At 57.9% G+C, this 16,867-nt stretch overlaps 1 protein-coding gene across 2 annotated transcripts; it reads right to left on the bottom strand.

The window, feature by feature from the left end:
• Positions 1-385: 385 nt before the first annotated feature.
• CDK18 (cyclin dependent kinase 18) lies at positions 386-8,746 on the bottom strand. 2 transcript variants are annotated; one of them, XM_004375228.3, is made up of 15 exons: positions 8,617-8,746; positions 8,285-8,424; positions 7,392-7,517; positions 6,471-6,527; positions 5,312-5,426; positions 5,006-5,100; positions 4,684-4,746; positions 3,899-4,022; positions 3,629-3,749; positions 2,833-2,930; positions 2,510-2,615; positions 2,314-2,356; positions 1,545-1,635; positions 1,183-1,260; positions 386-512 (listed from the first exon to the last, which is right to left on the bottom strand). In XM_004375228.3, exons 1-15 carry the CDS (start codon positions 8,744-8,746, stop codon positions 478-480), a joined length of 1,422 nt encoding a protein of 473 aa, XP_004375285.1. In that variant the 3' UTR covers positions 386-477. The 2 variants fall into 2 exon arrangements, with proteins under 2 accessions (XP_004375285.1, XP_004375284.1); XM_004375227.3 differs by having other exon boundaries at positions 8,216-8,424.
• Between the last annotated feature and the right edge of the window lie 8,121 nt (positions 8,747-16,867).

The following is a 16,867-nucleotide window of genomic DNA, read 5'->3' on the forward strand; positions in this document are numbered from 1 at the left end:
CTCAGGTGAGGGGTGGGATTTGGCACACACATTGGCACCCAGGATTCCGGGACCCAGAGGAGGTGCCACGTCCCTTTGCCTTCAGAGGGGAAGAAGGTGGTGGGGAGGGGAGGCACGGTGGTGCCCGTCTGGGCACAGTGCTCAGCCTGGCACCTGCATTCTCTGTCCGTGTGGGTCCCACGCTGCTGCCCAAGCACATCAGGGTGGGAAAGGGTCACCGCTGCCCCTCACCTCCTGCCAGGGAAGCAGCTTGTGCCCAGCCCCAGGGCAGGTGATGGAGGGGTTGGTGCCCAGACGAAGGTCACGGAAGGCATGTGGGAAGCAGGGACAGGAACAGCCGTGGCCAGCAGGGCTGCCACGCTGCCTTCTGGGCGGCCGTCGGCCCTCGTGGCTCAGTCTTCTGAGGCAGCACAGGCCCCATCCTCCCGCTGTGCTCGGTGTGACCCCTCACCCCTCGGCCGCAGCAGGGCGCTCGGCTCAGAAGATGCTCTGCCGCCGGCTCTTCCCTCGTCCTGGGGAACAGAGGGAAAAGGTGGGGCCGCGGGGGTTGTCTGGGCTGGGGTAGGGGTGGGGGTGCCGAAATTGGGAGTGACGGGTGTCACCCAGAGCAGTTACTCTGGGACACTGGGCAAGGGCCAGCACTCTGGAGCCAGTCCGGGGCTCAAATCCCGTCTCTGCCACTTCCTCACTTGGTGAAATTGTGACTCAGCCTCTCAGAGCCTTAGTTTCACGGACTGTGAAATGGGAGCACTGACACTACCAACTTCAAGAGGTATTTTAGGACTCAGTGAGGTAATGTGGAAAGCACTTCTTGCCTCGGAGGCAATCAGCGTTCCAAAGACAAAGGACAGTTCTCTCAGGATGCAGCTACTTAGGAGCCCCGGGTTTGCAGAGAGAGCATGCACCTTTGTCAGGACCACCAGACACAGAGCTCTGTGGGCGGGGGAGGTGTTAAGGAGGGCAAGGCAGGAGGAGGAGGCCTGGGCAGGAGACAGGGAGAGCGGCCCTTCTCCCATGGGCCCTGGAGGGAGGCCAGGGTGGGGAGCCCTGCTGATTCCCATCACAGGAGGGGCTGCTAGGCCCCACAGGCCCCCACAGGCCCAGGCCCCACGGGACCCCAGAAGGAGTTTCCTCCTGGCCTCCTTTCCTCAGGAGCAGGGCGGAGGAGGCACATGCCCCTACCTGGCTGATGGAAGGCAAGGCCCCGGTAGCCTGGGTCCTTCTGGAGCTGGATCTCCTTCAGGGAGAAGATGGGAGCAGCTGGGGTGGGGAGAGGAGAAAGGCGGGGAAGGTCGGGGGTGGGGCTGTGCTTGGGGACCTGCTGCTCCCACACCAACTGAGTGCGTGGAGTTGCGGGCACCCCCTGACTGGGACCTCTTTAATTAGGACTGGCCCAGGGGGACCTTACTGAGCCCTTCAGGCCAGCATCTCAGATCCCCTTATCTACAAACGAGAACCAGAGGAGCGGAAGCCCAAGGGGCCTGGCCTCTTCACTCTGGCTCTATTGCCCATACCAGCTGCACCCTTGCCTTGATTCCACTTACTGTCTTCCAGCTGGTGCACACGCTCGCCCAGAGACCGGAAGTAGGCGTGGCTCAGGGCCCCCTCTGCTGACACACGCTTCTTGGATTCATACTGAAAGGCACACGATAGGCTATTGGACCCTGGCTGGGGGGCCACGGGGACCCTGCTGGGCAGCGCTACTCCTGTGCTGTTAGATCACCAAGACAGGAGAGGCCTGAGTTGCACCTGAGAAGCCCCTGGGGTCTGCTGCCAGCCCCCTTCCTCCCATCCAGCCCCAGGCAGTCTTAAAGCCCAGGCTCCCAGGTCTCCAGATACCAAGAGGAACCAGAAATGGGATTTGGGGAGAGTGACGTGCTCTTGGGATGGAAATACAGATGCTAAAGCAACCGGGATGGTAACACTAATGTCAGTGCTGTTAATATTTCATACCAGCAACTACTCTTTAGTGTGCTTACTTCAATGCAGGCCCTGCTCTCCATGTGTTCCATCATAACTTATCCTCCCAGCCATCTTATGAAATATGCATTATTCATTCTATTTTACTGTTGATGAAATGGAGGCATGGAAGTCCTGGAACTGTCCCAAAGCCCCCCGGCTATGAATGGGTTTGAGCGGGGCTTTGAGTTCAGAGCAGCTGAAGTCTGTGTAGGGAGACAAGCACTCCCCTTGGACCCTGGTGGTGGGACAGTGCAGGGGGAATGCTACAAAGACTGTGAGCTTGAGAGCATGAAGTGGCCTTTCTGCTCCACTTGGCTGCCTGTCCCTGGGCCCTGCTGGGTGGACACTCACCAGGAGGAGGCTGGTGAGGAGGTTGATGCCATCAGTGTCCAACCTGCAAGAGGAGGGAGCTGACACAGGCCTTCTTGTGTGGGGGTGGGGAGCGTGAAGGTGCGGCCCCTTGCCCCTCCTGGAGGGAAAGTCAGGACCAGAAGCATGAGGGGCAGTGTGGGAAGCAGGGGCTACTTGGGAGCGTGGCTGATGATACCTGGGTGCGTGGCTGATGAGCGGCTGGGGGAGGTACTGGGGAAAGTTGTAGGTTCGGAACTCTGAGAGGGCCGTCACACCTGGCCAGGTCTCTTCTGTAGGAGTCCCTGGGGGAGGAGAGCAGGTGGGAGGGCGTGGGTGAGGGACAGGGCCAGGCCGACTTGGAGGGGGTGCAGTGTAGGAGGTGGGAGCGGAGACTGGGCAAGGCCACTGGAGTCCCCGTCCTGTTCCAGGCTTGCTCTTCCCAGACCCTTCACGGGCCAGAGCTGGACGGAGCTCTAGCGCCCCCTGGTGGTGAATTGAAGGGCGTGGCAGGAGACTGACCGAGGAGGCGGAAGATGAGGTGCAGCTCCTCCTTGACCGTGGAGCCTGGGAAAAGGGGCCTTCCTGTGGCCATCTCGTAGTGGATGCAGCCCACGCCCCTGCGGGAAGCAGCGAGTAGGGGCGGTGTCAGGCGTGGCCTCCTCGCACCCCGTTACTAGAGCTGCACCACCAGGGTACCAGGAGGCCCGGCCACGGGTGAGGTGATGACTGTGGGCTGGGTGCCCAGTGCAGTCCAGCCACCCCTCCACAGCCTCTACATGGGGGCTTCCCTGAGCTCTGGGAGCTTGGGCTCTGTGAGGTCTGGGTCTGCATGACCAGTACCCACACGGCAGTTCTTCTGTCTATATTTTCCATTGTGTACCCCACTGGAAGAGATACATAATAAACCCACTCTCCAGGGAACCTCAGGGTGCCAGACATGTGGCCCTTTACTGGAAACTGTTTTAGCTTTAAAATTGGGCTGATTGTTCATCTTACAACAAATTGCATGTGTTTCTCTTAACAATAATAATAATAATAATAATGCATCCCTTGCAAAACTGCCAGTAGAACTTACCCTTGGGGAGGATTCATCATGTTTACTGTGTGGCCCCTGGACGCTCTGGTAACCCCCACATGCCCCTGGGGGAACACATGAGAAGCTACCCTTGGAGCTTAATCTATTTTTTAATATCCACATGGTTTTTAGTCAAAGGAGGTTAGGTAGTTCTTCCCAGAGGCCTACGGGGCAGCAGAAGGGAGTCTGGAGGTGTGGCGAGAACCCACCCATCCCCTTGCCCATGGGGCGCCCACTCACCACATATCGATGGGGGTGGAGTACTCTGTGGAGCCCAGCAGCACATCAGGAGGCCTGTACCACAGGGTCACCACCTCATTGGAGTAGGTCTTTGTGGGCACTGACTTGGCCCGGGCCAGTCCTGGGGACAGATGTGCCACTGAACCTCTGACCCCAGGTGCTGCTGGCTCAGCCTCTAAGGCTGGCTCCACTGCACCCACGCTCTGGGGAGACTGTACACCTGGCTGTGTCAGACCCCTACCCCAGCCCTGGTGGGCTCCCGGCCCTCACCGAAGTCGGCCAGCTTCAGTTCCCCCCTCTCGTTGATGAGCAAGTTCTGGGGTTTCAGGTCCCGGTGTAGGATCTTACGGCGGTGGCAGTAGGCAAGGCCCCGAAGCAGCTGGAACATGAAAATCTGGGAGGGGAAGAAAAAGGTGAGCGATGAACGGTGGAAGTGCTTCCCCTCTGGGCGGCCCTGAGCCTCAGTCCCATGGCTGGGACCCAGGGTGGGGGTGGGGCCGGAGGCGTGGGGAGAAGTCAGTGCCAGCCCTGGACAAGCTACCTGGTTCTCCTACCCACCCTGCAGCCCATCCTGGCCCCCACCCACACCAGGAATCCCATCCAGGGGGAGGGCAACAGCCATGGGGCGGGGAGCCAGAGCGCTCTGTGGCCAGGGAGCTGTGGGGGCGGTGCAGTTGGTCAGGAAGCCCTCCCCCGCCCCCCCATGTGGAGATGTATGTGCTCTTCAATAAACACAGAAGACGTCATTCTTTCCCCTGAGCTTCCCTGGAAACCTCCCTTCATTCTGGCAGGTAGCTCACGAGCCCATTTGACAGATGGGGAAACTGATGCTCAGAGACAGAGATGGGAGGCTTTACATCAACAGCTGGTGGTGGCAGAGAGCGTGTCTATGTACATGCAGGTGGGGAAGGCACTCACTGAAGGCCAGAGCCTTTCCCTCCTGCCTGCGATGAACCACAGCAGCCCAGGCCCTGGTGGCAAGAGGGGGTTCCCATGCTGGGCTTCAGGACAGGTGGGTGCCAAGATGGGTGGGGGCCCCCTCCAGAGGTCCTCACCTTGACATTGTGCATGCTCATGAGGTTCCCGCAGTGGTCCAGATACTGCTTCAGGTCACTGTCCTGGAACACAGAGCCTGTCCTGACCCCTGGCCAGAAGCCAAGACTCAGGTTGAGGAGGAAGGCCCTCACAGGGCAGGGCCGGAGCCCAGGAGTGGGACAGGCGTCGGAAGGGGCTTGGCAACAGGCCTTTAGCTCCAAGCTGTCCCCAAGCCCAAGCCCTTGCCCCACCCCTGCACGGGGGCATCTGAGAACCTGACTCCAGAACCAGACCTGGATGCCCCCAACAAAGGGACAGCCTGCCAGCCCCAGCCCAACTCACCAGGTACTCAAACACCAGGGTGAGCGACCGTTCCGTGTGGATGAGGTCGTGCAGGGTCACGATGTTGGCGTGCTTCAGGTTCTTCAGCAGAGACACTGCGGGGAGACAGGTCCACCTGGGTCCCTGGGGCCTCACGTGCCCCTATACCCTCTCTTCCTGGAATTGGCCCCAAAAGTCCCTACTCCATAAATGACCCTCCGCTCCCAGGCTCCCTGAGGGCTCAGGCACTGACCCCTCCTCCCCAGTGCCCTGGGGCAGGGTGCTCCCAGAAGCCCCCGAGAGGTGCAGGACCCTAGGGTGGTATACCCTCTCGGATGGCAGTGCAGGGCGCCCCCTCCTCATGCTCCAACCGGATCTCCTTCAGGGCCACCAGGTTCTCTGTCAGTTTGCTGCGCCCTTTGAAGACGGTGGCGTAAGTGCCCTGGAAACAAGGACCCCATCAGCCTCAGGCCTGGTTCAGGTCCTGGTCTCCTCTGCCCACCACTTTCTCCCCTCTGTGCCTTTGCGCGGGCTGCAGCTTCAGCCTGTGTCCCTCCCCTTCTCCTTTTCCTCCCGCGCCCCCTCCTCTGTGAAGCCCTTCCTAACTCCTGCACAGTCAGGATGACCTGCCTTCCTTTGCCTCCCAGGGTGCCGGGGGCCCTGTTACAACACTCATCTTGTTCTCCTGATATCATGGTGATGTGGGGGTCTCCTCTGGGTTCCCTGAAGGGAAGGGCTGTGTCTTCCTTCTCTTTGTAAACCTCCCCCTACCTCTGGCCTCTAATACAAAGCCTGACACAGTAACAACAGTTACAGCTAATAGATACTTTTTATGCGCCACACTTGTCTAAGCGCTATATATAAACGTATTAACAAGTTGCCATCAAGTTGATGCCGACTCATGGTGCCCCCATGTGTGTCAGAGTAGAACTGTGCTCCCTAGGGCTTTCAAAAGCTAATTTTTCAGAAGTAGATCACCAGGCCTTCCTTCCAAGATGCCACAGGTGGACTCAAACCTCCAACCTTTCAGTGAGCAGTCATGCATGTTAACCATTTGCTCCACCCAGGGACTGCGATAAACTTATTATATTAACTTATTTCATCCTCACAGCCCTATGAGGTATAACAGCTATCATCTCTATTGGACAGAGGAAGAAAACAAGGGACAGAGTGAGGTCACACAACTGGCCCAAGGCCACAGAGCTAGTAAATAGCGGAGCTTGGATTTGAACCGAGGCCAAGAAGTACTTGCAGAAAAAGACTGGATTCTGCCAGAGCCGGTGGCCCACTCCAGCCTCGTGCCCTCCTCCAGGACCGGGGTCACCTCAGCACCTGCAGAGGTGGGCTGACTGCAGGGCCAAGGTCGTACCCCTCTGTGCACAGGCAGGGGCAGCGAACGGGAGAGCAGACAGGGCTGGTGGAGACCCTGAGCCTCCTCGCAGCCATCCTGCCTGGCTGCCCCGAGAAGACATGCCCAGCCTCTTACCTCCCCCAGTTTGTCCAGTTTCACGTATGTTTCCAGTTTCCCAAAGCCGATGTCTGACTGAGAGGGAGAGACGTAGGGTCCTGTGAGCATGAAGGCCCCCAGCCCTACATACGCCACCGCACTCCCCACCTCGACCCCCAGCCTCTGAGGAGAGGAGTGAGACCCCATGTGGAGAGGGAACAGCTGAGGCTAGCAGGGCTGGGGGAAGGCACAGACTCTTCCCCGTCCCCTCTTCCCCTCATCCCTGTGATAAAGGAAGAAGCCCTCAGGAGTGTAAGCCCCTTCCAGCCCTGAGCTTCTTCCTCCAGTGACAGCTGAGGGTGTGGAGCTCAGAGCTGTGGCTCCTGGGATTGCTGCACATCTTGGTCATCTGTCTGTCTGTCTTGCCCAGACAACAAGCTCCTGACGACAGGTGTCCTTTTCTCCATTGTAGCTTGTGTCTGGCTCAGAACCCACCTCCTGACAGTCTCTCTCATCAGCACACGTCCTCTAGCTTAGTGGTACCCGACCCTTAACAATACAGATCCCTGGGCCCTGCCACCCAGTCTGATTCTGCAGGTAATTGGAAGGAGGCCCAGAAGTCCGTGTTTGTAAGATGCCCCCAGGCAAATCTGACAGGCAGCCAGGACTGGGAAGCACGTGCCAGCTGGTGTATCGATCTTACCCTGGTGGAGGTCCTGGGGCTCAGAGGGGGCTTGGAGTGTAGCTGGGGCCCCAGTGGAACCCTGCTAGGGAATGGATGTTGCGCAAAAAGGATGTACTAGCTGAATCCACTCTGGCCAGCAGGTGGCGCCAGAGGCCCAGGAACCATCCTGGAAACCGCTGCAGGTCTCAGCTGGGACAGGTGACGCCAGGACTGCTGTGTCCATGCTGGGGAGAGGGTGCCCCACCCTGGTGGCCCTTGTTTGTCATGGGACTCACCAGGGAAGCGCGGCGGGACATGCGGCTGAGCGGCTTGGGCAGGTCTGGGTTTTCCAGCTGTAGCTTCTGCAGGAACTCCTGGGGCAGGCGGATGTCCATGGGTAGAGAGAGCCTCTTGCTGATGTCCTGCAGGGACCAAGATGAGACGGGTGCTTGCTCCAGGGCAGAGAAGGCTACAGGGCCCTTGTCTCTCACCCTGGGCAGCAGCAGGGCCACAACACAGGCTGTGACCCCAAGCTCACAGCCACTTCCAAGATGTGCTCAGAACCGTATATGTGAACACCCAGGGGCTGCTGTGTGACCTTGGGGGGTCCCTCCCCCTCTCTGGGCCTCAGCATCCCCATCTATAAAACGAGGCTCCTATAGACACTGTGATTCTGTAAGCACATTTTTCCCATACACGGGTATACGTATAGATATGGGCAGTACCTGGGTGGTACAAGTAGTTAAGCATTCGGCTACTAACTGACAGGTTGGAGGTTCGAATCCACCTAGAGATGCCTCAGAAGAAAGGCCTGGCGATATACTTTGAAAAGATCACAGCCATTGAAAACCCTGTGGAGCACAGTTCTACTCTGACACATGGGGGTTGCCATGAGTTGGAATGCAACTGTTTTCTTTTTTCTTTTCTGTATGTGGGTAATAATAATAACAATATTAAATTGCTATGTGTTTGGAATGTTCTAAGCACTTGCATAGATTAACTCATTTAATTCCCCTGGTAACCATTTTAAAGATAAGGAAACTGTGGTGCTCAGAGGTTAAGTAACTTGCTCAAGGTCACACAGACGATCCATGGCAGAGCTGGGCTTTGAACCCATGACGTCTGGCTCCAAGGCAAACACCCTCCTGTGCACACATCTGTGGATATGCACTGTCACACTCACACTCACCTCCATGGAGAAGCGGCGCTGGTTCTGCCGCCGGTACTGCACGCCAGGGGACAGTGGCCCGGGGCCCTCCCCACTGTCTGTGGGGGAGAAGCTACTGGACTCCGGCTGCGGATCTCTGCCAAGAGGACTGAGCTGCAGGTCTGAGAAGGAGAGGCATCAGCTCCCCTCCCTGCCCCCAAGGGAGAGAAGGGAAGTCTACTCCCCCACTCTGTCCTTCCCCTTCAGCAACCAGGAGCCCCCAAGGGCCGGCATCAGCCAGGGAGGGAAAGGGGGCTCTGAGGGAACTCGGGAGGGAGAGGCAGACAGCTCGGGGAGGGTCCCAGGCCGCTCACCCTCATTCCGCCTGTTGTGGAGCTGATTGAAGTGTTCCGTGAATTCAGCCAAAGATTCCTCGATGGTCTCCGTGCGGGGAACTGACAGGGAGAAACGGCGCTTAAAGTTCTTCATCTTGTTCATCGTCATGAGAGCCCAGGTTCTGAGACGGAGAAGTGAGAGCAGGTGAGAAGGCCGGGGCAGCAGGGTCTGGGCCCCACCACCGTGGACTCAAGGCCTTGTGCTCATCAAGCTGGGAAGCTTGGCGGGCTGAGGCCTTGTTGCAGGGGACAGGGCTGTGTCCTCAAACCTTGGGCTCCCTGAGAGTAGTCACCTAACCCTGCCCCTCCTCTGAATCTGTCCCTACACAAGTCCCTTCCTCTGGGGAGATAGTCACAATATACATTGACCAGTACAGCACAGGTGGGTATGATGTGCAGACAGGATCCTGCAGGCCTCACTCCCCTTTACTACTCCCTCCCCCCATGTTAACCCTTTAGCTGCCAGATGTCTGGAGATTGTGGAGGAAGGGCCAGTGCAGCAGGGAGGGCACGAGAGAGAGCGTGGTCCTCAGGCCAGCGGCTCCACCAACTGTGGGTAAGAGCTTCAGTATGTTAGCGCCAGGATGCCTTCCTGGTGCCTGTGAGCTGAATATCCATCCACCTGGCCCACACCCTCAGGACAAACCCCATTTCACCCTGACACTGACGCAGAATGGGTCCTCTCTGGCTTGTCCTGGGTCCCCAGGAGAAAGGAAAAAAGAGGAAATGGACGAGAGAGGGAAGTGTGGAATGAGCTGGCCCAGCCCATCTCTCTGGCTGAAATATGGGAGGTCAGAAGCAGCTGGAGTCTCAGGGCAAACACAGAAGTTTGCCAGAAACAGAGAGGGCCCTAGGGAAGGGGATGCAGGAGTGTGCTGTCCTCTCCCCTTCTAGAACCCCTTGAGCGGGCCGCTGTCCTTGGGAAGACCAAAAGGGGGCAGGGATTCACCCTCTCTGCTCTGCTGACCCTCAGGGCCTCTTCCCCAGCCAGAGGGGTTCCCTCTCTGCTGGCTTCTGATGCCCTCTGAGCGGGAGGACACGCTGTGGCCCCCCAGTGAGGCTGCTGTACCTTCCCACAGACCTTCCTTCTCCCTCCTGGTCTGAAAACCCAGAGCAGGGCTGTCCTGCCGCACCCCCACCCCCCACCCTGTGATTTCCTTAGCTCCCACTGCAGCCACCCCCCATCCTCTCTGTCCCACCACCCTCAGCTGCTATGGGGCGTGGACCAAGAGGCCTCCTAGGGCCCCCACCCACGCCTGCCAACAAGGCTCCAGGAGCCTGTGATGGGAGGGGGCCACCCTGCACCCGCTCCCATCTTTTCCCCACGCACCAGGCACAGCCCACTCCCGAGGATGCTGTTGGCCCTGCCACTGGCCAGCACCCAGTTGCCAAGGCAACCAGGCCCTGCCTGGATCCTCCTGGTTTAAGGGATTATGGGTCAGTAACATGTTTGCTTTGCTCAGTGATCACATCCTTCTGTCCTCAGCCAGCCTCGTGGGGGGGTCCCTTTCCCTGGCCTGCAGGCTCCTGGCTGCCCTCAGACAGCTAAGGTGTGGCCCTCTGGCTCCCCAGAGGCCAGGGATGAGGTCGAGCCAGGCTGTCTGTCTGTCCTCAGGCTGGCGCCCCTCAGATAAGAGGCCATCTGCCTGTGGGTCCTAAAGCCTCACTCAGTTCAGTGCAGCAAACACCTTCTATGTGCCAGGCACTGTGCTAGGCACTGCGGTTACAGAGGAGAGTACAACATGGTCCCTATTCTCAAGGAGGAGTCCCTAGGTGATGCAAACGGTTACCATGCTTGGCTGCTAACCAAAAGGTTAGATTAGAGGCAGCAGTGCCACGGAAGAAAGGCCTGGTGATCTACTTTCATAAGATTACAGCCATTGAAAAGCCTATGGAGCACAGTTCTACTCGGACAGACGTCGGGACACCATGAGTCAGAGTTGACTTGATGGCAACTGGTTTTTCAGTTTATTCTCAAGGAACGCAGGTCTGGTGGCACCTCCTTTGAGGCGCCCTTCCAGGTTGATGAGAGGGTAGCTGACCACTCCTCTTCCAGCTTGCTTGGCAAAGCTCACCAGCCTCCCTGATTCTTCATCCCTAAACTCATTCCTGCCAGCCAACTCCAGCTGCTCCACCAGGCTCTGGGCAAGGTCTCAGACCAGCCATCTGCAGGACTCTGAGACAGGAGCCTCCCAGGGGGCAGCCACCCTGCCTCACACTCTCTGTCCAACCCAAGGGGATCCATATACTCCCTGGGTGATTCATTTCACAGCATGACAGGAGAGCAGAGATGTCCCCATTATACAGATGAATTGTTTCCAAACTTGGTCAGAATCACTGGGGTGGGGGTGTTGTAAAAAAAATCCAGATTCCTGGGCCTCTCCCTCAGATGCTGGGACCGAGATTCTGAGGATGGTGCCTGGGAGCATGCATTTTTTAAGAGTGTCCCCAATGATGTGGGCACAGAGCCACGGCTGAGATGCACCGGAGGTCCGGGTAAGGGATGACACTCTGCCCAGGTCTCCAGATCCAGACTGCCCATCTCCCGGTTACTGGGCCGAAGTGGAGGCTCCTCAGAGCTAGGGAGGGAACGGGGCGGGGAGAGAACAAGCTGAGTGGACTGGGAGCCACCCCCCACCAAAGAAGGGAAGGAAATGCCTCTCCCCCCACCTCAAACAGCACATTTATGCACACACTGACGCCCCCAGGCTCGGCCATGAGCATTCTAGTTTTGGGGGGCACGGGAGAGGGGGACAACGCCTGAGCTTTTCCCAGAGGGGTCAGCCACGCCCCCTTCTAAAAACAGGGCTTCCACATAAAGCTATCCTGCACCCTGGGATTTATGGGATGGCCTCTGGGTTTGTGGCTCGGGAACCCACCAGTAGAGGCCGTAAATCTCCTGCCCTTGCTCTCACCGTGGGGGAGGGCGGAGGGAGGAGGGGAGCTGACTACAAACCTCCTGGGAAGAACCCCAATTTCTGAGAGACAAAGGAGACCCGGCCCTGAATCACACCTGCTCTTCTGAAGAGTCAGTGAGGAGCAAGGAGCTCCTGGGGTGGGGGTGGGGCAGGCAGCCAGAGGGAGGGAAGACTGCGGGGCAGCTGACCAGAGCAGGAGCATGGGGCCAAGGGACGCAGAGGGACGGGGACCAGCTGCTCTCCACCCACCTCCCAGAAGGGCCAAGAGGAAGTGGTTGTCACTGTAGCAGGCAGGATGGAGATCAGATGTAGGGATGGACTTCCTGATGGTGACAGGGGACCAAGCGGCTGGGGGTGGTGGCCACAGCAGGGACTGGACGCCTCTCTGCTGGGGACAATCGGGGCATTGAACCCAGCAGGGTCTTGGGTGTGACAGGGCAGCCTGGGCAGTGAATGCTCTGTTGTTCCCTCGCTCAAGACACAAGATGCCTTCTGTCACTTTCCACTGGGAGAGTCAGCTCCTCAGATTTGGGGGGTCTTGGGGGAAGGGAGTCAGGAAAAAGGCCAGTCACCTTGGTGCCGTCTGCCTGTCACCCCCAACTGCAGACAGAAGGGCTCAGTGTGACCCAGCCTGAGGCCAGCCCAGGGTCGGGCACAGTGTGGCCTTTGTCCCCGGGCCAGGGAGCCATCTGGGGCTGTCCCCATGCAACTGGTGCCAGGGGGAGCCGGAGATGGGCATCCAAGGATGCTGGCCTGGTGGGGGTGCGGGGGCACTAAAGGAGCAGAGTCCCCCTCAGGAGGTGCGGAGTAGGGGCAGGCAGACTCTCAGCCAGGCTTTCCCTCCTGCCCCGCTGCCCAGGTAAACCTGTAAAGCTCTCAGCCAGCCGCCCATCACTTCCTCCTGAGCTCACGCCAGCCGGCCCAGCGCTTCCTGCTGGTGCCAGACAGCGGGTGACACTGGGGGAGGAGCCAGACTGCCTGAGACCTGCGGGACACGGGGCACCTGCCCTAGGCCTCTGTGCACCCAGAAAGGTAGAAAGGAAGGCACTCACGCTTCACCCATTCCAGCCCCTCCCTCTACCCCCGAGGACGCTGAGGCCCTGGAGTGGTGAACAGACTTGCTCAAAATCCCATAGCAATTTCCTGGTCACTGCCAAGTGCACCAACTCTGAGGCCACATTGCTCCTTTCTCCTCACTGGAGCCCTCCTGGCCCTGCCCCCTCCCTGTGGCCCAGGCTGTGAGCACTTTCTCCTCCAGCCTCCTGCCCTCCTTGACCGCTTCCCTCTCCCACCCTGAACTTAAAGCCACATAGACCTAGGTTCAAATCCTGGCACCACCACTCGCCCCTGCCCTATAAAATTCTCTGCAGTTTGGTGTCATGGAAGAAATGCCAGCTCAGCCACTTACTAGCTTAAGCTACATAATCTCTCTTCGCCTTGATCCTATCCATTCATTCAGCATCTGCCACACATCAGGCACTGTTTTGTTGTTATTGTTGGTGCCATCAAGCCCATTTTCAACTCATAGCAACCCCATGTGACAGAGTAGAACTGCCCATAGTATGGTTTCCTAGGCTGTAATCTAGGGCTGTAATACATAGGAGTGGATATCTAGGTCTTTCTCCTGTGGAGCCACTGGGTGGGTTCAAAGCGCCAACCTTTCGGTTAGCAGCCAAGCACTTAACCGTTGTACCACCAGGGCACTGTTTCAGGCCCTGGAAATCCACATGAATGAAACAGACATTAAGCCTGCCCTCGGGGTGCTTACACTCTAATGAGGGGAGGTAACAGACAATCAACAAATAAACAAGGGCATTTGAGGAGAGTAAAGCAGGAAAGAGGGCTGGGGCCTGAGAGGCGAGGGCTGCAATTTTAAACAAGGTGTTCAGGAAGGCACTCCTGATAAGGGGACATCTGAGAAAGATTCCGAGTAGGCGGGGCGCTAGTCATGCGGAATCTTGGGCAAGCAGGTCAGCAAGGAAGCAGCAGGCGCAAAGGTCCTGGGGCAAGAGCGAGTCTGGTGTGTTCCAGGAACGGCCAGAGGCCAGTGTGGCTGGCGAGGAGGCCAGAGGGGAGTAGAAGCCAGACTGTGTAGGACCTCATGGGGTATGGGAGGGTTGGAGCAGAGGATTTCTATGATCCCACTTAGCTTTTAATAGGCCCACTCTGGCTGCTGTGTTGAGAACAGACAATGTGGGCAAGGGGAGAAGTGGGGAGTCCAACCAGGAGGCCACTGCAGTGATGCAGGTGAGAGACGGTGGTGACTAGGACCAGTGAGGGGGTGAGAAGTAGTGAGGAGGTCCTGGATATATTTTGAAGATGGAGTCAAAGGTATCTGCAGATGGACTGTCGATGGGGTATTGGAAAAGAGTCAAGCATGATTCTCAAACAGCTGGAAGGATGGGGCACCATCTGTGGAGACAAGGCACGCAGGGAGGGGAGGTTTTGGTGGGAAGACCAGGAGCTAGGTTTGGGGCAAGTTAAGTGTTCAATGGACACCTCAGTGGAGGTGCTCAGTGAGGGAGCCCCACACAGGGCGGGCACAGGGAAGGCGCACCATAAATGTTAGCTCTTTTCTCTCCTCTGCTTGGACGTAAAGATGGGCCAGAAAAGAGGCCCCAGATAAGCTCCATGGAAGGCATCCCTCACAGAGCCCTGGTGGTCAGGAAGCAGGGAGCATGGTCAGTGACCAACAGGCTGAACTCCCAGACTAAGAGGGGCAGGCCAGGGGGCGGGGTCCCCTACATACTGCCCTCCACCAGAGCGAGGATGGACTGACACAGTTCGGCAGGTCCACACAGGCTGGGACCCAGGCCTTCTGGTGACTACTCTCATCCCTCCTCCCAGGAGGAGAGAAAGATCCCCAGAGCAGGCCAGGCCAGCCCGGGGACCCAGCCGCCAGGTAAGGAGAGTACACAAACACCTCCTTTGCCAGGCCCCAGACCTAGCACCTGCCCTGGCACCAGGAGGCCCTGACCTGAAGACCGTCTAGGCACAGAGTACTCAGGGCACTGGGAAGTAGCCGCCACCACAGAGGCGTTCTAACTGGGGACCGGTAGGGAGGGCAAGGGTCAGCTTCACTCCTTATCCTCCAGGCTTTGAAATTCCCCTCAGCAAACCCTCATGAGGTGCCCCCTTGCCTTCCTCCTGAAAAACGTCTCCCTCCCCAGGCTGCAGAGTCCCTGGGTGGCACAAACAGTTAACATGCTCAGCTGCTAACTGAAAGGCTGGCAGTTTGCGTCCACTCAGAGGCACCTTGGAAAAAAACACCTGGTGATCTACTTCCAAACATCAGCCATTGAAAACCCTATGGAGCACAGTTCTACTCTGACACACATGGGGGCACCGTGAGTTGGAGTCAACTTGACGGCAACTGGTTCCTCAGCCTGCACACAGGGTCCTTCAAGGGCTGGGCCCCCCCTTTCTCTCCCGCTTTCCCTTCCCCATCCCCCACCACACTGGTTCTGCTCCAGGGAACACTCTCTGCATGGTATTCAGGTGTCCGGGGTCTTCGGAACCTTCCCGACCCCCCAGGACCACTAGGTGCTCCTCTTCTGGGGGGTGGGGAGCAGAGCCCTGAAAGCACAGTCAGAACCCCTGAGCCCAGGGGGTGATCTCTCCACCTGCCCCCTCCCGCCCGGGGCTCTCTCACCCCTACCCCTAGTGCTGGCTTGGCATCCAGCAGGCATGTCTGTCTCCCCACAAACACGTGCCAGACACCTACTGTGTCCCAGGCACCTACTGTGTCCCAGGCACATGGTAGAGGCTTCCCCAAGTCCCTCTTTTTGTTTTGTTTTACATCTCGGTCTCGATGGGCCTAGGGGCAGGAGTTGAAGGATATCACTTCCAACTGTCCACTTTCTGAAGCCCAGAGGGTCTGAACCCAGTCTCGAAGGCTGGCCACCAGCCAGGATCCTATGACACTCTCCACCTCCTACTTCCTGCCCCCTTCTCAGTCACTCAGCTACTTTGGTCCTTCGGGGGAGTTTCAAAGGAACTAGAGACCATGGCTGACCAAGTTTGCCTACGTCATTATCACAGACTTCAGAGACACTCCCCCCCCCCGCCCCGGGAAGAACTTCGTCTGCAGGGAGCCTGCGATACAATCTCTTCCTTCATCCTCTAACTGACCCTGCCCTGCACAGCCCGAGGCTTCAGTGTCCTGAGCCTGAGACAAACCTGGGGAAAAACCAGTCACTCTGCGGCCACCTGCTTCAGTCCTCCAGCTGCACCCGCAGCAGAAGCCCAGGGCTGTCATCCCCGGCTTCTCCTCAGCCCCACTGCGGCCTGGATGAGAGGCGGCCAGCCTGACGCCTTCATGGCAGCCAGAACCCGAGGACATGACAGGCCTCCCAATGAACAGATGGCTCTGGACACAGGGCTGGAACTCAGAGAAGATTCTAACTGCTTCTGTTTGGAATGTAGGAAGGCCTTCCGGAAGTAAGCTGGTCCAGCCTGCAGGACGTCTGGGAGGGGGTGAAGCGTCTGGGGCTCAGGGTCCTTGTTTATGACAAATGCACCACTGGCTCTGTAGTGCCCCGCCCTGACTGGCAGTGTCCTACAGTGAGGGCCACGTGCTGCCAGCCTGCTCCCTAAAAGTCTCTGCAGTTTGGTGTCATGCAAAAAATCCCAGCTCAGCCACTTGTTAGCACTGTGATCTGGGAAGACACCTCATGCCTCAGTTTGCTTGTCTGCTAAATGGGGATAACGCCTAACCGCCAAGCCAGCTGTCACCAGACTGCTAGACTTGACTTTCTAAATTACTTTCTGATGGGGTCACCCCCTGTTTAAAACCCTTCAACGCTAACACTGCCCTCAGGAAAAAGTCCAAACTCCACGCCCAGCAGACTAGACCCCTTGTGTTTTGGTCCCTGTCTCCTTCTTGAGTCTCCCCCTTCCCCTTAGGGTCCAGTTTTACTGAATGTACTTGGCGATCCCAGCAAAAGCCACACTAACACCCCACAGCTTTCCACATCCTGTTCACCTGGCCCGGGATGCCCTTCCTCATTGTGTTCTTGGCCAAACCACTTCAAAACTGCAGCATCGCTTCCGCCGGGAAGCCGTGCGTGACCAAACCTCCTCCAGGTAGAGTCGAAGCTTCCTCCTTGTTGCTTCCATGGCAGCTGTGCCCACTTGTAAGGAGACTGTGCTCTCTCCTCCGGCACAACAACAGTCTTCCTTACTTGTTTCCCTAGCGCCTCACATACGGAAGGAGCCTACCAGGTGCTCAGTGAATGTGTGTGGAATGAGGAACAAAGGGCTGAGTCAGACCCTCTCTCCACTGTGTCACAGTTACTTGTTGAAGCCTCTTT

The sequence above is a fragment of the Trichechus manatus genome, unplaced genomic scaffold (assembly GCF_000243295.1).
Source record: "Trichechus manatus latirostris isolate Lorelei unplaced genomic scaffold, TriManLat1.0 scaffold00035, whole genome shotgun sequence".
NCBI classification, from domain to species: domain Eukaryota; kingdom Metazoa; phylum Chordata; class Mammalia; order Sirenia; family Trichechidae; genus Trichechus; species Trichechus manatus.

Excerpts from the sequence above, each read along its gene's own strand:
- CDK18 (XM_004375227.3), bottom strand. The coding sequence starts at position 8,746 with ATGACGATGAACAAGATGAAGAACTTTAAGCGCCGTTTCTCCCTGTCA. Across the intron at positions 5,427-6,470 it reads AACTGGACAAACTGGGGGAG|GGCACTTACGCCACCGTCTT; the intron begins GTAAGAGGCTGG and ends CCTTGTTTCCAG. Across the intron at positions 2,357-2,509 it reads CTCATCAGCCACGCACCCAG|GTTGGACACTGATGGCATCA; the intron begins GTATCATCAGCC and ends CTCCTCTTGCAG.